Raw genomic sequence first — 20,864 nt, 5'->3', positions numbered from 1 at the left:
TCTATCCCAGGACCCAGGATCACGCCCCGAGCCGAAGGCAGACGCTCAACCACTGAGCCCCCCAGGAGTCCCTCGTACTCTTCTTATAAGGACACCAGTCATACTGGATTAGGCCCATCCTGATGGCCTCATTTCAACTCAATCATCACTTTAAATACCTTATCAGCAAATACAGTTACATTCGGAGGTACTGGGGATTAGGACTTCAACATAGGAATCTGGAGGGGCCGCAGTGTAGCCCGTCACGTTCCAGCCACATTTCTGTTAGTGTCCTTTATGGTTCTGCAGGGTGCAGTTCATCTCAAAGTTTCTGAGCATAGATTTTTGTTTTTTCTTAAATAGGAGAACTCTTAGCAACCCCTCAGCCTCTTCTATTCCCTTGTACTCAACCTGGGGGCTCCGGATTTACAAGATAAAAGCCTGGCTTGGCTGCGTAAGTCCTGCCTGTTTGGGACCTGGCAATATTTTGGGTCACAGCTCATTCCTCATGCTACTGATTCTCCTGCCTTTGATTTTGAGCCACAGAATGACCAATAGTAGGGATGCTTCCTGTGCAGATTTAACTCCAGTCAATAGGCACGTAGGCAATGCCACAGTGGCCTCCTCAATAGGCAATGGGCACTGTAAAGCTTGACACCGTAGAGAACCTGCTAGAAGGAATGTGTGCATGGTCTCAAGAGCTTCTCCGCACGGCCAGCCTGACCTCCCTAGAATGCAGGGCTGACCATAAACCTCCCATCTTTACTTGCAAGGCAGGAAGAGATTCCAAAATGGTGTGGTCTGACTAACTGGATGGAGCAGCCATCTGGCAGGACAGGACAGGGATCGTGGGTTTCCGGGGCCAGGCAAGTGGGTGATGGTTTAGTCAATACACGCGGGGATGAAAATGAAGCTCTAATTGAGGGCCATAGAGACACATTGATTAATGAAGGTCAGAGGAGTGGATCCAGGATTCTTTACACAGATTATATTTTCTGCACTACACTTTATCCATGAGCTAAGGAGTCTTCATGGCTAATTTTGATTATAATTGATTTTCACCTCATCTAATGACTTTAGGATCAAATCTTTCTTCACAAGGTGTGAAGATGTGACTCGACCGTCACGCCCTAACCTCATGCCCTTTCTCACCTCCAGGCTTCCACATGCCGTCCCCTTGGCCTGGAATTCCTGACCGCCCCCACTACTGCCCACTCCCAACATGGGGACGTCCCCTCTGCAGGACGGACTTGGTACCTGGCTCCTCGTTCACTGAACATTCTCCCATCACTGCACCTTCTCCTTTTATCCAGGAGCATTTTCTCTCTGTATCGGAGTGTCTCTCTAAGTACGCTGGATTCACTCAAGGACAGGGCCCAAGACTTCCTTACGTCCTTGTCCAGATTGCTCATAGCACCCGGCACCTAGGAGGAACCCATGTACATGGTTGTTCAGTGGGTGGGTGGATCCTGCTCTTGTCTCTCTCACACTTGTTCATGGATTTTCTCGAGGTTGATACCTGCTTCTTTGACTTTTTAATTCCATGACTTCCCAAAGTGGATGAATCCAAGAAGTCTTTTTTATTTTTTCCTCCTTTGGGCCTCCCGCATGCCTTGCTGTTTCTCTAGGTCAGGCAAGTTCCTCAGGAAGCCTATGTGGCTAGTCCCTTTCTAGCCTGAGGCCTCTTGCCTTGTGCCAGTAGTCCTTCCCCTGAGCCCAGACCAGCACCAGTTGGCACTTGGCCTTCCCCCTGGGCTATACCCAACCTGGTCTTAGGGAGCACAGAGTCGAGAAGCATCAAGTCTATAGCGAATGACCACAAAGAAGGGGCCCGAAGCCATCACGAGTCTCCCCATTCTTGGGGTCTGGTGGGCCCGATAGCTACTGCAGGTAGGCTGACAGGTTGTCTCCTGCTCTCATTATGGGGCTGTACTTCTGGGTCCTCCAGTCTAGGCAGAGACGATGCTATTCCTGTCTGTGAACCCAAAGAGCTGGCTGTTTTGTCATTTCCTAGTTTGCTTTCCTCTTCTTTTAAAAGGGATCAGAGATGGTCGCCTTTCAGGATTTGTTGCAAGAAATAATGCCAATATAGATAGAGAATCGATATTTTTGGAATAAGCACCTCGGAGGCCACGTGGAAAGTCTGGTCATGAAAGCAAGAAAGACCAGTGTGAATCTGAGGTGGGACTTGAGAGAGATGCGACGTTGCCCATCCTGGGCATTTTGTGTTTGTTGATTCATTGCTATTTCTTTTTATCTGTGCCCCACTTTGCCTACAAAGGTGTATGAAGTGGACTTTGTGTGTGTGTTTATGTGTCTATGCATGTGCACGTGCACGTGGAGGGGAGAATTTGGGGAGTTTAAGGTTTAACGTTGTCCTGGGGGTCAGGTAGGGTTGCCTCCTATCTTCATGTCTGTCACCAAGATCATCCAATTAGAGGAAACCAGTGTGATGCTTCAGACCTACAGCTCGAAGGCAAGTAAGCGTAGGGCACAGCTATGGTGGGTTTTCCCCTGCTCTTTCTACTCCAGATACTCAGCCGAGGAGCCCTGCACTCAGAGCGCCCTCCTCAAGCAGGGTCGTTGCATGGGTAGGGCCTTTCTGAGCACCACGTGCTGGTCACCAGAGTGGAGGATGCGGCGGGATGGCCACAGCCCGCAGACGAAGCGTATGTGTATTTGGCCTAGAGGACTTTGGGCAAAAACCAAGGTCTTGGCCATGCCTGGGCCTGGGACCCAATTGCACAGAAGTTTTGTACTTGGAGAGAAGCTGTTTGAAAGGTTGTAGGGCAGCTTACATTATGGATTCTAAAGAACATAGGTCCCCCTTCTCTCTTTTCACTGAATCTGCAATATCCTCCCCTCCTTACTCCCCAGGACCTCCTGGTCCCATCCCTGGCCTCTCTGAATCACTGTCAGTGGGGCGAGAGGAGAGTGTCGAGGGGAGCTTGAGGCCCCTCTGCTGGTGCAGGGCACTTCCCTGGCTTTCCCACGTCACAAATCAGGGACTTGTTTCCTGACAATTCCCGAGCCAGAGAACCCCTCCCCAGCACCCTGAGGAAGAAGCAGCTCTTGTCTCCAGAACTGAAAAGGAGATATTTTTCTTTCTATTCCATTCTCCGAAAAGTCAGGCTCATAAAAAAGAATACAAATTACACCCAGCAGCTCTTATCAGCTTGGTAAAGAATTGCTACTTTCAACTTTATTGCCTTAAAAAGAATTCAAACGCTTCCATCTTTTAAAAACAATTTAGGTTGAGCAAAGGAATTAGATCCGTGTGCAGAAGTGGCTCGCCTGGCAGGATTGGAAGGGGTCACGGTATTAACCTTGAACGCTGATGCTTTAATTGAGCAGCCCGGGCAGTGTAGATGCTCTCCCGGTGGGTGTGTGCGGGGGTCCGGTCTCCGGGGCCGACGGCCACGCAGGGGGGCAGGCCTGGGGGACTGGATGTGACCCAGCGGCCCTGGGAGGGGTTTTCTGCCCCAGATGGTCCCCAGCCCCTCCCTTCTCTCTGTAGCCCTGATGCTCCGGGTCCCCGGGGCCAGTCCTGCGGATGCAGGCAGCACCTCCTCAGGCTCTGGCACGAACGTGTAAATACTCGTGGGAGGGAGGAGAAAACCTTTTTAATCAGTTTTAGACTTTGCTTTGCTTATATCTGAAAACGGCTGGAAGCTGGAGCTGAGGAGCAGGCTGTGGAGAAGCGGCTCAGCCGCCACCTGCTGCCGAGAGCTGCGTCCCTGGGCCCGTGGGGCCGCATCCAGGACTGTCCTGGGCCCGCTGCACAGGCCGCCGGCTGTTCTCGCCGACCCAGGGCGGAAATACGCTCAGAAGTGCCTGGTTCTGCTGAACGTCGGGGTCCTCGGTAGGACTGTGCGGGAGTGCCCCTGACTCCCGGGGAGGCCCCCTGGCGTCCGGGGCTCCAGGTGGCAGGGCAGTCGGGGGCATCGGGGCCCTCTGATGGAACCCGAGCATCCACCAGCTGCTGCTGGCCGCCAGCTCCCGGCTGCGCTTTCCCCGGGGCTCCCGACCCGCGGCGCATGGGGAGCGGACCCCATTTCATTTTTCTGCTGATATTAACGCCTCCTCATAAATCATCCGCATGTAGCGTGTTCTCACTTTTTATTACACGAAGTTGCACCTGCAGCACAGCCCTGGGACCTGCCTCTCGTTCTTCTGAAGGACCCACAGCTGGTCTGTGGTGAGTCCCCGTCCCTGGAGGCCGTGAGCTGGGGTGCCCGCCCTGTGCGTGGACCACGAGGCCGGGGAGCCACCTGTCTCCCACTTGGTAAACAGTGGGGACCAGGGCCGGGGGGGTCTGCTGATTGACTAGGACCACTCAGCCCTATCAAGCTTTTACATGTGTTTAGCCAACGATGCTTTCTTTATTTCTTTTTTTTTTCAATAGCAACGTAATAGGTTTTCTGAGATCAACGCTGGTGCTAAAACAAAAACAAAAAAACAAAAAACAAACCACCCGAGGATGAATACCCTCTCTCCAATGTTACAGTAATATCTTTTAAAATGCCACTGATTGACCAGACTCGTCCAGAACTCACTGTGTCCTAAGCAGGTTATATATGGAGCTCCAGCACTCAGCACAAATGAAGATGCAATTATATCCCCACAGCAAAGCTCTAAAACTTGATCATGTTTCCATCAGCTCCCAAAGGTCACGATGTCTTGCATTTATCCACCTTTCAAGTTCACTTTGTTTCATTTCACCTTCTCTCAGATGTGTAGGAAAACGGTACTATTTTCAATCACAGGCAGCACTTTGCACGGAACAGTGTTAACCAGAAATCAAGTGCACATCCAAACCGCGCAGAACAAGGACACGGGGCCCGGATGCGCGGGTTTCCGTTAAGGCAGGACCACGCAAAGAGAAGAGTACCCGAATGTCAGGACCCCTTTTGACTCTTTGGGGGCTTCCGGCCTGTGTCCTTGGCCGTCGTCATTCTCAGCATCAGGGAAGTGGGCAGTAGTGTGAGTCTGTCGTTCGTTGATTCCAGATGCGTCTTTCAAAGTTCATCGTCTGCCAGGGGCTATGTTGAGAAGGAGCTGCCTGTTATCGACACAAGGCCGTAGCCCTTAAGGACCCCCGATCCAAGAGTTTAGAGGGTTGGTGGTGGGGGGTTGGCGCTGGCAGGAAACTGCAGAATCCAGGACCCCAACCCAAAGTCCCCGGGGCTTCCCAGGCAGGCTGGCCAGGCCTCATCACCATCTGCATTGCCTTCCAGCCTGGCTCTTGCTTTCCTATGAAACATCCCCACGAAGTGACCAGATTGAGTTTGTCTTCAGGTTGGCGCGACGCCCTGGAAGGGGCCTCGGTGACACTTTGGGCAAGCTTCCCCATCCGTCCGCTCAGCTCGGAAGCCACTTTCAGTGGCGTGGCGTGGCGTGGCGTGGTGTGGCGTGAGGACTCGCTGGGGCCTCCTGTGTAGATGCTTCGCTCAGGGCCTGGGTAAGGGAGCTATTCAGAAGGGGTGAGCGGCTGCACCCAGTCTGCAAGCAGCCCTTACCTGCAGCCTTTCCATCCAGTGTCTTCCCTGAATCCCCAACAGCAGGCTCCCATTTCCCTCAGCAGCAGCCCTCTGAGCATCCCCCAGAGGAGTGTTTGGACTCCACATGGGCCTAGTTCTCCCACACTTTCCCCCACGGCCCTGTGTGGCTGGACATGACTGCCTTGTCTCCAGTGTCCGCCAGCAACCAAGCCTCCCACCATCACTTGCATGCCAAGCAGCCCCTGCCTGTGCCCAGGTCACTGAGGCTCCTGCTCCCTCCAAGGGCCCTTGGCTTCAAGGATGCTCCAGCACAATGGCAGGTGAGGTGGGAACACGTGACTCATGCTAGGTCGAGAGGGGCTGTTTCCTAGGAGAAGAAACTGGAAAGGGAACCCACATCCGGTTCAGGATTCCCCGGTGGGACCTAGGACCTAGGGCAGGGCCGGCAGGAGGAGCCGTGGACTTGGGGAGAGCATGGAGGCAGTTTGCCGTCGAGAGCAAGGCTCCAGGAAGTTCTAGAGACGAGGCTGAGGTGAACAGGAGATATATCTGGTCCGGAATCTCAGGCCCCTTGCTCGAGGAGCTGGGCCTCTGGGAAGCCCAGCATGGCCAGGAAGGGTTCCGTGGAGGCTCGTGGTTCTGGACTGTAGCTTGTGAACTTGGGCCTCGCCGTGGTTGCTTTGCCGATTTCCTTGTAAACAGGCTGCTGGGTCGTCTGTAGTCTTGTAGCCAGCTGCTCCCCTTCTTTGCAGATGGGGGAGCTCCAGGGGGTGACGTTGCACAGAGAGCATGGCTCCTAAGCAGCACACTGTTGCAAAAGGCAGCAGCGGGTCTTTGAAGTTAGCGCGCTCTCCATCCTTGGGAAAATGCCAGGGTCTGCGCTCCATGGAAGGAATGTTCTGAAATGTTACGAGTTAGGGCTTTAAAAAGATGCTAATTGTCGACAAGTGTTCATTATCTCGGGCTCCCAGTGTTGGGGGGGTGCTAGAGAAGTGGCCAACAATTAACACATACATAAATAATCGGTGGCACTTGCACTTTGTGAAATAAATCCTCAGCGATGCTGCTGGAAGGCTTCCATGTGGAGGTTTTTTTTTTCTTCTTTTTTTTTTTTCCCCATTCCATTTATTATTCCTTTAGGCCCAGATAGAGTAAAACAGGCTCATACTTAAGCAACGCCAGTGGAATAATGGTCTCGGGCTGGTGAGAACAAGTTAACCTGGAGATGGAAGGCGCTGCTGCTCGTAACGTTTTTCTCGGTTGTGAGAAAAAAAGAGATCATTGTGTCCCCATTGTCCGGGGCCGGGGCTGGGTGCAGGCCCGAAGGCTCGCACGCTTGCTCTGACAGCTGTGTAGGCCTTTTGAGCAGCAGCGTGACCGAGGGAAGGAACTCAGGCTTTGGAGACAGACAGACCTGAGTTCAAATCCAGCCCCTGCCAAGTCCTGGCTGAGCGACCTGTGTGAGCTACAGGGTCGGATCTAGGTCTTGGCTCCCCATCCATGTGATGGGGATGAGAACGCTGCCTGGCTCGGTGGGCTGTGTGAACCAAGGGGGGGTGTGTGGTGAAGTGGGGGAGGTTCAAGTATGCAGTGGGGTGCTCGATCCAAGGGGATGGCTCAGTGTTGGTGCTGTGTGAGTGGTGGGGAACACAGAGGCAGGGGACCCGGCGGGAGGCGCGTCCTGCAGCCCCGTGGAGCCGCTGTCTTCCCGGCCTCCTTTTAGGTGTTTGGGTATCAGAGCCGATCTCTGCCTGCATGCGGCCGGGGCCTCTCCAGCCCTGCCTGGCCGGCCACCCTGCATATACTCCCCGTCAGCAGTAGGCGCTGTTTGCTGTCTAGCGCTGTGGGAGTCAGGAGCTGGGCTCGGGGCTGCACCCACTTCTCTAGGGGAGCTGTGGACTCAGAGTGGCTGAGTAGCCAGGACAGGAGTCCATTGCACCCTCCCCGAGGAGGACCTGCAGGATGGCATGTTAGTGTCCTGGGTCACTCCTGTTCCAGCTCTGTTGTTGCAGCTGGCCGTGGGAAAACTGTTACGGGCCTGACGTTCAGACAGGGGCTGCTCCTCATGGACAAGGGGGCATACTCCCTTCCTCAGATGGCAGAAGACACGTGTCTCCCACCTCTTTAGCAGGTGTCTAGCTCTGACACTGTACTTGCTTTCTCGAGGAGGTGGTGTGCGGGCGTCGGGTCAAGTGTAGACACCTAGCTCTGCCTCACAAGTGATGCCCTCACCGCTGGCCAGCTGTGTCCACCATCCCAGCCCTCTCCACGGGCTGCGTGCCATGGCCAGCTCTTTGGGTCCCCTATAGAAAAAGGGGCTCAAGCAGGAGTCAGCAAGAGCCGTTGGCAGTTTCCACCTTCTCAGATCTTCTCACGTTCTACGTCGGCCAACCTACTGACGGACCACGAGAGCTGGGAAGTCGGTCACTGATGGCTTGGCAAGGCCTCGCAGGGCTCGCGGCAGCGGCTCGACCTGGTGCAGCGTGGAGGCACTGCGCCACTACAGGGGCTGCTGGGGTTCACCGGGATGTGGTCCCTGCCTCCCACGGGGTCTAGGCGGGGTCCTACAGTTGTCAGGACGCTCCCACCTGCCGCCGCATTGCTTTGACGGCTGTCCTGCTGCACGGCCCACGGCCCCAGCAGAGAAGCCCGACTGCAGGTTCCGGGCCCCCCACTTGCCGAAGGCCAGACTGGAGCTGAAGGCCAGCTCCACTCCCTTCCCCCCCCATGGAAGGTAGGGCTGCCCTTTATTTGCCTGGTTAGCTTGACGCTGCTCTGCCTCCTCCCCAGTGGCTCCTCGGCTCCTGGAATCTGTGAGGAGGGCTTCGCGCGCAGCCCTGTTAACCCGCTGTTAGCGTCCTCATGTTAGCGTCCATGCGGTTTAGGCTTCGGGCTTTCCAGCCCTGAGCACGCGTCCCAGCGCCGCATCCTGTGCGCATCTCTGGGGGGTGTCGCCAGGCTTCCCGGAGGCCCTGTGGTCGCGCCGGCCTCCCGCGCCCCCGCCCAGGCCTGCGGGTTTCTGGGGACCTGTGTGGACAGGAGGGAGGCCCTGGGCCGGGCGGTCGGGGCGAGGGCTGCTGGACAGAGCACAGTGTAGACGGGGGGAGCGTATCTGGGCCAGGGACCCCCGGGGGCACCCTTGCCTCGGGTGCAGGTCTGGGCACAGCTGGGGCCTCCTCCCGGGCCTTGCAGACGTACTTGCCCCAGGAGCCGAGAGTTTGGGGGGCTCCCGAGGAGGAAGCCAGGCAGAGAGGAGCCCCGGAATCCGAGACTGGGCGAGGCAAGGCCCGTGGGTGGAGCCTGCAGACAGAGGGGTGGGCAAGGCAGGCCAAGCTGGGGATCGAGCCGCCCGGGGCAGAGGAGAGGCCGCGCTGTCTGCATCTCCGCAGCCCGAGAGCAGGTGCCTGACTGTCCCGCTGTCATCACGGCCACCCCGCTCACTCCCGGGCGGGTGCGTGGAGCTCGGAGGACAGGGGCAGGCAGGGCCCGTGTTCAGAGGATGCGCCCTGTGGCCCTGGGGCCGCGTTTCCTGAAGGCCGCCTCCGAGAGCCACGTCGGTGGGGCCTCGCCTCGGCGGCTCCTGCGTCCGCTGGCTGCTGCTGCTTCGTTCACGTTTGTTTTCCTTTCCTCTCTGCAGGCCGTGGAGACCAACCTGGCTTCCAAGGACAGCCACTGGGTCTTTGTGAATGAGGTAAGAGCCCAGGACGCGGAGGGGCGCAGCCTGCCCCGAGCCCCCTGCCCCTGGGGAGTGCCCAGAGGGACGCCCTAGCGCTCCACCGTGTGACACAGGGGTCCAGGGGCTTGGACCTGACCTGCCAGCATGCTCACCTGCGGCAGGTGGGAACCAGTGGAAGGGCTGAAACTGGAGCGCAGGAAGGAGTCAGGAGTGAGAGGTTGTGTCAGGTGTGGATGTGCGGAGTGAGGGGAGGCCGCCAGTCAGGGGCCAGGGGCTGCAGAGGTTAGGGCAGGTTAGAGAAGGGGGTGCAGAGGGGGTGGGGTGGAGTAATGAGGGGTGAAGGGGGTGGGGCGGAGGAGTGAGGGGTGCAAAGGGATGGGGTGGAGGAATGAAGGGTGCAGGGCGGTGGAGGGGAGGAATGAGGGATACAGGGGGTGGGGTGGAGGAATGAGGGGTGAAGGGGGTGGGGCGGAGGAGTGAGGGGTGCAAAGGGATGGGGTGGAGGAATGAAGGGTGCAGGGCGGTGGAGGGGAGGAATGAGGGATACAGGGGGTGGGGTGGAGGAATGAGGGGTGCAGAGGGATGGGGTGGAGGAATGAAGGGTGCAGGGGGGTGGGGCAGAGGAATGAGGGGTTCAGGGGGTGGGGTGGAGGAATGAAGGGTGCAGGGCAGTGGGACACAGGAATGAGGGGTATAGAGGGGGTAGGGCACAGAAATGAGGGGTGCAGGGGGTGGGATGGAGGAATGAGGGGTGCAGAGGGGGTGGGGCACAGGAATGAGGGGTGTAGAGGGGGTGGGGCATAGAAATGAGGGGTGCAGAGGGGTGGGGTGGAGGATTGAAGGGTGCAGGGGGTGGGGTGGAGGAATGAGGGGTACAGAGGGGTGGGGCACAGGAATGAGGGGTGAAAAGGGGGTGGGGCACAAGAATGGGGGTGCAGGGTTGGGGTGGAGGAATGAGGGGTGCAGAGGGGGTGGGGCACAGGAATGAGGGGTGCAGAGGGGTGGGGTGGAGGATTGAAGGGTGCAGGGGGTTAGGGTGGAGGAATGAGGGGTTCAGGGGGTGTGGGGCACAGGAATGAGGGGTGCAGAGGTGGGTTGGAGGAATGAGGGGTGCAGAGGGGGTGGGGCACAGGGTGAGGTGGTGGAGAAGGCTGATTTCCGGCAGGAGGTGGTGGTGACTGTGTGTGTATGTACGTATGAGAGTGTGCACCCGCATGTAGGTGTGTGTGAGTGTGCTCACCCCTGCGCAGCCGGTGCAGCAGCAATCAGTGTAGCCACTCAAGGGGTGGATCCAAAGTGTCTCCCGAGACAGCCCGTCCCACTGCTTTGGCCCTGGGAGGAGGGGGCGCCTGGGTCTTCCCTGTGCCTGACGGCTCTGGGCCCTCCCACCACGAATGGCCTGCAACCCCGCGCCCTGGCCTTCCCGAGGGAGCCCCTCTGCCCACACACCCCTTGAGGAACCGCCACGGGGGAGGCTGCGTGACCCCAGCACGCCGTTGGCAGAGCTGATTCTAGAAGGCGCTTCTCAGGATGCCTTCCATCAGGCCTTCAGCCTTCAGTTGCTCCCAGAGTAATGGATCAGTTGCTTATGGCCTCTTTCTAGAAGATGCAAGGCCTGTTGCGTGGGCCCTTTACTCTTTGACGGTGTGTGTTTCCTCATTAGCCCATGTTCTGAGGCTGAGAGGTCTGGGTGGCTTATTTTCATGATTTTGCAGGGAGCGTCAGAGAGTAGCTCCTGCAGGCACTTCTCATGGCTTTCCTCCCTAAATTCACACCCTCGGAGCTCTTCCGGGCCTGCTGGAGACACGTGGTAACTGCCCGTTTCCCTCGGTCGCGGGTGGTTGTGCTGCTAATCAGGGGAGACGCGAAGGCCACCACCCCAATCTCTGGGGCCTGTCGGAGTGCTCCTTGTTCCAGGGAAGTTCTGATCCTCTGGGCTTCCTCAGCTTCTCCACAAGCTTTAAAGTCGGGTTTCCTTGGTTCCGGAGAGGGGGTGCATTCCCCATGCCCCATGAGGCCAATGCCTGGTGCTGGCTTTCGTTTAGTGGGGACCCTTCTGAACCGGATCGCCGGTGTTTCTCTGTGGCCAGCCTTCAAAAAGTGTTCTGTCTTTATGTTTCTAACCTGTATCTTTTTTTCCTCCCCTGCATCTGACCCGCTTCCAGAACCCTCTGTCCCTCCTGCCCCCGTCTTCAGGGCTGGGGGTAATTTCAGCATGGCTAGTGGCGAAATGCCCCCGAGGGCATTGCTGGGGCAGCTGGAACAGCCTCCCTTGGGGGGATGGCTATGGGACTGCCCCTGGTCAACAGTCCACTGGGGGCCACACACACATCATGTGAGTGTCCCGCGCTATGTGTGTTCTTCTCCAGAAGTGACCTCCCCACCTCTTGGCTTCCTCTTCTACGGGGAGGCTCTTCCTCTCGAGAGTGAAGTACAACATCTGCTGTATCTCGATCGCCCGTTATATGGCAGGCACTTGCCAGGGCATTTGATATTTGGCACCACCCTTTGTCCTCATCGACAACCCTCTGTGACTGTTATTATCATCCCCATTTTACAGATGGGAAAAGGCAGGCTCTAGAGGTTAAATCATCGGCCCAAGGTCATATAATTATGAAATGGTGCGTTTGGGATTCTGTATGAAGACTGTCTGACTCCAAAGTCCTTTCTAGCAAAGGACATCATCATGCGTGTGGCCCTAACAAAGATCCTTGACCTTTGGTCGGGGTCTGATTCAGTAAAGCCAGTGGTAAGGCTCAGATATGCACACTGGTGGAGACACCCTTGGCTTTGGTGTCAGCTCATGGACATTCTTGAATTCTACGATGTGAAGGTAGGTCCTCCTATAAAGCTTTGGTTCTTAGACCCCAGGGTGGCCTCTGGTTAGTGACCAAGATATTTTCTAAGTTGCATGTAGACTTGCCCTTCGGATCCAGCCGTGTTCAGAACTGCTGTCTCCTGTTGGCCCCAATGGAGACAAAAGTCAGGTTATTCTTCCAATAGTTCTACCGTCTAGACCCTATCTAAATACAGAGCCACAGGTGGAGCTTCCTAGTTGCTTCTCTGTCATACGTGATAGATCAACTAAGGTGGGAAGAAGGGAAGCGGGGGAAGGGACTTGGTGGTTCCAACATGGTCTCTCAAATTCAGCAACTGTACTGGGGCCTCATCTTCCCATTTCCTGAGCTGCTCCCCACGTCTCTGGGGGAAGTTCAGTTTGTCTGCCAGGCTCAGGTTTGTGTGTCTGCATCCCACATCCTTCCCCAGGGGGGCCTGCACTGTGCTCCCCAGCTCTGCCCCTGCTTCTCTCGTTCCTCACTGGCTCTGTCCTCCAGCTTCTCCCTCTGTATCTGACTTTGCTTAGTGTATTTTCCTGGATTCAAGATAAACACTCAAAGGCACATGTTTTTGTTATTTTCTTTTTTTAAAAATAAATTTATTTTTTATTGGTGTTCAATTTGTCAACATATAGAATAACACCCAGTGCTCATCCCATCAAGTGCCCTTTCAGTGCCTGTCACCCAGTCACCCCCACCCCCCGCCCTCCTCCCCTTCCACCACCCTAGTTCGTTTCCCAGAGTTAGGAGTTGTTATTTTCTTAATGGGATAATTTTCTTAATCTGTCTACCCTTTCACTGGTGTATGTTTGAGGTCTGTCTCATTTGGAGAAGGGGTGATTGTATGCAGAGAAAGGCTTGTGAGTGTATGAGCCTCATCGATAGTTTCTAGTCTCTGCAGGTCTCCAGGTTTGACTGTGGGGACACGGGCAAGCAGATGCGCTCTTGGGTATAAACTGTATTTTCACGGATTGATTAAATCACATGTTAGCTTGGAGGAGGGTGGGGGATTTGAAATAACTCGTGGAATGCAGAGTGAGCCACTAATCAAGATGGCTACTAGGTCATGAGTCCCTTGAAGCCACGGCCAGAATCCAGCTCATCCTTGAATGGCATGCCCCATGCAAAGAGTAGGTCCTTAGAAAGGTTTGGTGGAAGGCAGGTCAACACACTTAGGGTAGAGCAAGTTCCTTTGAAAAGCATTTCCCAGGAGGCCTTCAAGGAAAAACAAAGGCAATGATTCAACTCGAGACTCCGGGATGGAGGAGACCACTCTGGGTCATTCATCAGAAGCTGCTGGTTGAGGACCAGTCAAGACTTGACTCTGGATGAGCTAGGTGGCTTCTGGAAACTCTTCTCCAGTGGCTCTGGAGTGCTTCCTCTCCATGTGGCTTTCAGCAGATCCCAGGCCTGAGCCACGGCCGAGGACACATGTCCTTAGTGCCAGGTGGAGTTTGGGTGCAGAAGAGAATGCTCTGTCCATTAAGATCTGTGTCTTGGGAACCTTGTAGAGGAAATTTTTTTATGGAATTTATATGCAGGTCTCCAGCCTCTTCCAGAACTGAGCTTGACTGGACTTGAAGGGCTCTTTGTTGCTGATCAGCTCAGATGGTTAGACTGGTTCTTGCAGACGTGAGACCAAAGCATGTTTTGATGGAAATGGTTTAAGGTGTTTAGAAAGCAGCGCAGAAGCTCATATGTGACCTTTGTGCTTCTGTTTCTCGGTGGGTGAGGCTCTGAGCTGTGGTCTGTGGAAGAGACAGAGTCAGGGGTCCTTGGCACCCCTGCCCATTTCCAGCAGATGTCAATGACCCCCACATTCCATGTTCGTTCCAGACCTTGCCTCTGGGCTCCAGACCCGGAGATTCAGTTGCCTTCTGGACTCAACTGCTTGGAAGCCTCTTGACCACCTCCAGCTCAGTGTGTCTCTCTCTGCACTCATCATCCCCCCACCCCCACCGCCAAGATCTGATTCTCACTTGGTGTTCCAGTCCTGAGGGCCAGTGCCCCCACCCTTCTGGGTGGCTCCCTCCTCAGTGGAGAAAAAGCCAGCATCATGGGCCCTGCCTCAGAGCCTGTCCAGGATGACCCTGACCACACCTGTGCCCCCTCATTTGCTTCTTACCTGTCTGCCCATTCTCCCGTGGCTCATCCCGGCAAGCAGATGAGAGACTTACTTCCTATATTTATCTTCCACTCCTGGCCCTGGCCTTTGCCAGGATTTCCCTTTATACCTGGCATGCTCTTCCTGAATCTCTGACTGCCAAGGACTTCCCTTTCCTGCAGGGATCTGCTAAACCTCTCCTTTGCCAGAAGGTCTTTCTGGATTTGCCCATTATTCTTTCTACCATTGTGCGCTCCTTGCCGCAGCAATGTGCATTGGGGGCCTGGTGCACGTGATGGACTCCTTGAATAGCCTGTAAGTGGGACCTCCTTTCTGTCAGGCTTCCTGGAGTTCCTAGCACGAGGGTCTCACACACAGGCTGTGCCGTGTTAAGGCTCCTGCTTCCTCACCTTGACTGTGCTTTATCTACTTGCCTACATGTGGAAGAAGAGCATTTGTAACCACATCCCAGCCCTTCACAGACTCAGAAAGCCTTCATCCTGCTCTGTGAGCTCCAGCTGTCTGCACCCCCTATTCCCTGCACCCCCTTGCCCTGGGCTTAGGAGTCCCCTGGGGCACAAGCTGTTCCTCTGGGACGAATGCATGTCCCCCTGAGCCCTGGGCCAGGCCATTAGCCAATGGCAGAGCAGCCAGGGAAGAAGGGCAGGGGAAGTGCTGGCTGGGCTTCCTACAGCAGGCTCCAACTTGCATTCGGGAACATATGTTCTGCTAATTTGTAGGTGCTTTGTGGAAAAAGGATTCTGTGCTCAAAGAGGGTGGCTAAGTTAGAGTTAAAGAGTGAGAAACAGGTGTCTCCTGTAGGCATCTTCCGTCTCTGATGCTGGCCGCGCTTTCCAAGGATGAGGCTGTGCACGCTGGCGGCCGCGTGCATTTGTCCCAAACGCACTGGTGGTTTTCTTTTGATGGGCTCTCCTCTGCTCTTGAATAGGTTGCTGGAAGGTGGTGGAGTGTCAAGGCCCATGGGATCGAGTTCACATTCCTCCACATGACTCATGAGGTTGTTCATGAGCCGACCTCCGAGCCCTCTCTGGTCTTAACTCCTGCTGCCTCTGGTCAAGAGAGCTGCTCTGGCTGCATCCTAAGAGACAGCCACCGCCCCAAGCTCAGGGTCATCCCAGTGTCCGGGCCCTTCAGCCAGCCTTTGCCCAGAATTCTCTTGTATTGTTGGCCCCCGGGCCTCAGCCCCCACCTTATTACTTTCCCTGGTTTGCCACCAACACCTACTCCATGAGATCCTCCGGGTGCAGACCTCGGCCTGGCCCAGAGGGGACTTCTGTCAACATCCCATCCCAGAGAATGGCAGTCCAGACTTCCAGATCTTCCCTACCCCCAAACACACAGTGAGGCAAAGCACATGAAAATGAGATTAGGCTACACATGAATCATGTGGGGGAAAGAAATGCTAATGCACTAATTGATGAACACAAGGAAAAAAGAGGCCATGATACGAATGGTGAATCAAATCACTTTAAGAAATCTCTATTTGGGACACAGAGAGAGATTGGGAAAAGATTTAATTCTTCTCTCTTCATTTTGAAAACTCGAATTCTGTTTGGATATTAAGTCCCTGTACCATTTCCTGTCTACAAATTTAATTTAGTAACACTCAAAACCAATTATGTGTGTTGTAATTGAGCTGCTTGTGTGTCTCCTTCGTCCCACCGACGAGCCCTTGAGGACCAGGGACCACATCCTACCCCCTCTGTAGCCTCAGCTGGAAACCTGGAGCAAGAGTAGGAGTCATTGTTTATCAGACATTGCAGATCCAGGCACTGTTTTTTTGAGCATTACGCTTTTCATCCTTTTTTTTTTTTTTTTTTTTTTTTGCTTAAAAGTTCACAGCTTTATTGAGGTCTAATTCACGTACAATACATGCACATATTTAATGTACAGCTGAGATTTGACACTTGAGTGCACCCATGAACAATGAAGATAGTGAACATGGTCATCCTTGACCCAAAAAGTATCCTTGTGTCCCTTGGCAATCCCACCACCAGCCCCATCTTCTCTTGCTTTCCAGTCCATCACTGATCCATTCCTGGAGCTATAGATTATTTGTAATTTCTAGAGTCTTACATAAATGGAATCATACAGTATGTACTCTTTTTTTTTCTATTTTGCTTTGGTTTTTTCTATCTAGATAATTGTTTTGAGATTCACCCATATTGCAATGTATACTGTATTGATGACGGGTATCCAAATATATGGCTACATCATAATTTGAATATCTCTTTACTCATCGATGGACATTTGGGTTGTTCTAGATTTTTAGTGATTACAAATAAGGCTATTATGAACGTTCATCCTTTGTATGGACATATGCTTTCATTTTTCTTGGATTGGCAAGTGGGATTGCTGGGCCATATGGTTAGATGTATGTTTAACTTTTTAAGAAACTTTCAGGTTGTATGAGAGTTCCAATTGCCCCACATTGTGTTAAGGAGTTGGTTTGATCAGGTTTTTGAGATCAGCTATTGGGCTGGTGTGTGTAATGGCAACTCGTTATGATTGTAATTTTAATTTCCCTCAGGACTAATGATACTGAGCATCTTTTCATGCATCTATTTGGCATCTGCACCTATATCTTTCTTAGAGGGAGAAGCTGAGAGCATGGACTCGAGAACTTTAGCTTTAGTGCTATTGACTTCCCCTCAAGTGATTTAATGGCATCCACAAATTTTGCAATCTTGTGTTTTCATTGTTATACAGTTTAAAATACTTTCTGTATTACCTTTTGATTTCTTCTTTGACCCATGGGCTGTTTTAGAAGTATGTTATTTAGTTTCCAAATATTTGGGGATTTTTAAAGGATCTCTCTCTTATTGATTTTTAATTTAGTTCCACTGTGGTCAAAGAACATTGTTTCTATTACTTGCATCTTTTAAAATTTATTGAGACTTATTTGATAGCCTAGTATATTGTCTTTCTTGATAAATGTTTTATGTGCACTTGAAAAAGATGTGTTATCTCTTGTTGCTGTGTGGAATGTTCTATAAATGTCAATTAGGTCAATTTAGTTGGTAGGGTTGTTTATGTCTTCTGTATCCCAGATGATTTTTTTGTCTATTTGTTCTATCAATTATTGAGAGAGGAGTATCAAAATATTCAACTTTAATTGTGAGTTTGCCTGTTTCTTCTTGCGGTTTTATCTGTTGTTCTTTAATGTATTTTGAAGCTTTGTTACAAGAAGCATAAGTGTTTAGGATTTTATGTCCTGGTGATTAATCGATCTGTTATTATTACAAAATGACCTTCTTTATCCTTCTGCTCTGAAATTTTCTCTATTTTGAAATATAATTTGATATTACTGCAGCTATTACAGATTTATTTTGACTAGTGTTAGCCTAATATATCTTTTTCCATTCTTTTACTTTTAACCTACGTGTTTCTTTGTGTTTAAAATACAGCATGTTTCTTGAAGGCCATTCATACTTGGATCTTGCTTTTTTATCTATTATAACACCTGGCCTTTTAATTGCAGTTCTTATATAATTTATACTTAATGTGAGTATTGATATGATTAATAGATATGATTTCTTCACCTGGAAGCCAAGTGAAGAATCAATCTATCTATCTATCTTTTTCTTTCTTTTCTTTCTTTCTCTCTTTCTTTCTTTCTTTCTTTTTCTTCCTTCCTTCCTTCCTTCCTTCCTTCCTTCCTTCCTTCCTTCCTTCCTTCCTCCCTCCCCCCTCCCTCCCTCCCTCCCTCCCTCCCTTCTTTCTTTCTTTCTTTCTTTCTTTCTTTCTTTCTTTCTTTCTTTCTTTCTTTCTTTCTTCTTTTCTTTCTTCAAAAGATTTTACTTATTAATTTGAGAGAGAGAGAGAGCACAAGTAGGAGGGGCAGAGGGAGAGAGAATCTCAGGCAGATCCTGTGTTGAGGGGGGAGCCCAGCATGGGGCTTGATCTCAAGACCCTGGGATCATGACCTGAGCTGAAGCCAAGAGTCAGATGCTTAACTGACTGTGCCACACAGGCGCCCTTGAAGAAACCATTTGTAAGGGGAGGGAGAGACCACTGACGCCAAGTGCTACTGTCAAGAGGATGTGAGTCATCACATAGGGGGTCAAAAGTGGAACGGAGTTGAGGGGCCAATTCCCCAGGTACTTCAACTTCTATCATTCCATTTCACAGATAAGGAAACAGGCTTAGAGAGATGGGTTGACTTTTCAACATTGCTTGGAAGTGGCAGAGTCAGGACCTGAACTTAGGTGCGGGTGACTCCAAATTTAAGAAAAATATATGCCCTTTGCCATGCTGCTCACTCATACCTTTCCCCCTCATACTCAGCACTAACTAAAAACTAAACACGTGACTGGAATCGCAGTAAAACTTACATGTTTTTGTCATTTGGAAGTGGCAATACAAGAGTTATGGAAAGTCTTATTATAAAACTTCTGCTATTTATTATTAGAGTTCTTCCCTTTATGTGATTTTACATATTACCACCTGGTTTTTTTAGATCTTCTGTGGAAATGATGAAAGACCCCCATGAAAACGCACACAATTAAGCTAATATGTGTCATATGAGTAGCATTGCAAGGGAACAGACCATATTTACTAGAAATGTACTTCCACTCTTCCCTTAGAATGTGTCTATGTTGCTTTCTCAGTGCAAAAGGAATCTGTGAACTTTAACCCTTAAGGTGACTGATCCAAGAGGAAATTTTGTCTGGTACCGTTCTTTCACCCTTTTCAAAGCTCCATGGGGAGGGTATTTGGAGCTGCACAGATGGGTTTGGGATAGAACTAAGAGAGCAGTGATGGACAACTGTGTTTTAGTCTTTGGGAATGCACCACGGATACTTCTTTGACTCTTGGTAAACTGTTTTATTTCCTTCCTTGAATCTTATTTTCTTCATCTGCTCAATAGGGCTCATCAAAGCTACCTCTTAGGACAGGTGTGAAGGTTAAGGACGGTAACTCACCTGAAGTGACCCATCACAGGGTCTGGCATATAGCAAGCGCTACTGGAGGATAGTTCCTCTTATTAACAAATCACTAATGTCCTGCAGGAAAGTTCATCTTTGGAATTTAATCAAGGAACTAGGTAACAGGACAGTGCATGTCTTTATGAGGACTGCCAGGGGATGGAGGCATGGCTTGACCCTTCACTGGGGTGAACCTGAGTTGCAATATTTCTAACTGTGTGTTGGGCTTGCTGGGACCCTAGTTCTTCCTTTCAAACCCTTACGCCTCTTTTGAGACTCAGCCCAAATTACCCTCCCCTCACTTTGCAACACCTATGAATTTCTTCCATAACCTTTCTTTTTTCCAACACCCCAGAGAACTCAGGCTGTGATTCTTTCCTTGTCCTTAGCTTCTTCTCCCATGTCCTGTCTCCCTCCCGCAATTTGCAGCTCTTAACAACCTATAATTCGCTTATCATACTGTCCTGAACACCTGGGAGGCACTGGGCTGAAGCATGTGCTCATGGATCACTAACCTACAGTGAGGCGGTGCTTACAGAGGCCACTCCAGATCCCCTGCTGCTTGCAACCAACTTCAAGCTCCCTGCAGACAGAACAGCTCAGCCAAATCCCTGCCACTGACATGGAATCAGACTCCATGCTTTAGATGTGAATCAACTGGCCCCAACAAGCACATGGTTGTTTGTAGCATTTTGACAGAAGGATGCTTGGGAAAGAGAGTGTTGACACTTAGGAGTCTTACAAATGGCTTTAATTACTACATGCAGCAAACGTACCTGAAAACTGATGGATAGTGTTTACCCTTGTGCATTCCTATCCATCGCTCTTCCCGCAAATGGGTTCTGATGGATTCCGATGAGCTCACTGCTTGTGCCAGAAAGACCCTTTTATCTGTGCCTTCCACTCCATTATCACACCTCCTCTGCCATGCTGACTGGTCACCATGTGCCACACGGAGAGGTGAGAGTGAGCATGCGCGCGTGCCGGGGACTCCGGGCCCTGGGGGGCTCCCAGGCCATGTGCTTTCAGCCCCGGTAGGGAAGCGAGGTGGGCCCAGCGGTGCTCAGCGCCGAAACTTCGCGTGCAGGGTCCGTAAGCACGTTTCGGGGCTTTGGCTCTTTGTCCCACTGCCTAAGCCAGGGATGTCCGGGCACCGGGCCCACTGTCTCTGAGCTAGGAACCCCCAGTGAGGGCTGTCTGAGCCAGGTGAAGAACCCCAGGTGAGGATTGTCCACGCCAGGTGAAGAACTCCAGGTGAGGGCTGTCCAAGCCAGGTGAAGAACCCCAAGTGAGGGCTGTCTGAGCCAGATGAAGAACCCCTGGTGAGGGCTGCCCTGTTTTGGAAAGGGGAGCGGAGAGGGCCTTCACCTGGCAGCGGCGCCCAAGGATGGGGTTCTGCACCTTGCAGGCTGGCTCGTTGGCTGTGGAGCAATGAGGGCTGAGGAGCTGGGGCCACCTCGAGGGTGCCTGGCCCTCGGCCCCGCTCGGGCGCGGATGGGGCTCCTGGGCCAGCACCACTGAGGAGCCCCCCTTGGGAGGCCAGTGGTGTCCTCACAGCCTCTGTTGCTCTGTGGCAGCGCAGAGCGGGGAGCCCAGGGGCCCTTCAGAGGTGGGGAGGCTTGCACCCGAGTACCTGCTGCAGGCCAGGCCACACCTGGGATGCTTTGTGGACATTATTTCCAAACAAATTGAATTTATCCATGAAATCCCGCTTACAGGGGTGGCGGGAGATTTGAGCCCATCGTACTGGGATACCTGCCTCCTCGCTTTCACCAAGGTTTTGCAAAGGCCCCTGGATTTCTCAGTGTTAGGATTGAT

General features: G+C 52.4%; 1 protein-coding gene across 2 annotated transcripts in view; it reads left to right on the top strand.

Annotated features, from left to right (window-relative positions):
- GRID1 (glutamate ionotropic receptor delta type subunit 1) overlaps positions 1 to 20,864 on the top strand; it is a 640,626-nt gene that overhangs the window by 384,133 nt on the left and 235,629 nt on the right. For both annotated transcript variants that reach the window (XM_077895250.1, XM_077895251.1), the window contains exon 5: positions 9,118 to 9,171. In XM_077895250.1, coding sequence (XP_077751376.1) covers positions 9,118 to 9,171 — 54 coding nt within the window. The remainder of the gene's footprint in view (positions 1 to 9,117; positions 9,172 to 20,864) is intronic.

This window comes from Canis aureus, chromosome 4 (assembly GCF_053574225.1).
Source record: "Canis aureus isolate CA01 chromosome 4, VMU_Caureus_v.1.0, whole genome shotgun sequence".
In the NCBI taxonomy this organism is placed as follows: domain Eukaryota; kingdom Metazoa; phylum Chordata; class Mammalia; order Carnivora; family Canidae; genus Canis; species Canis aureus.
This window is presented reverse-complemented; position numbering and strand designations above follow the sequence as displayed.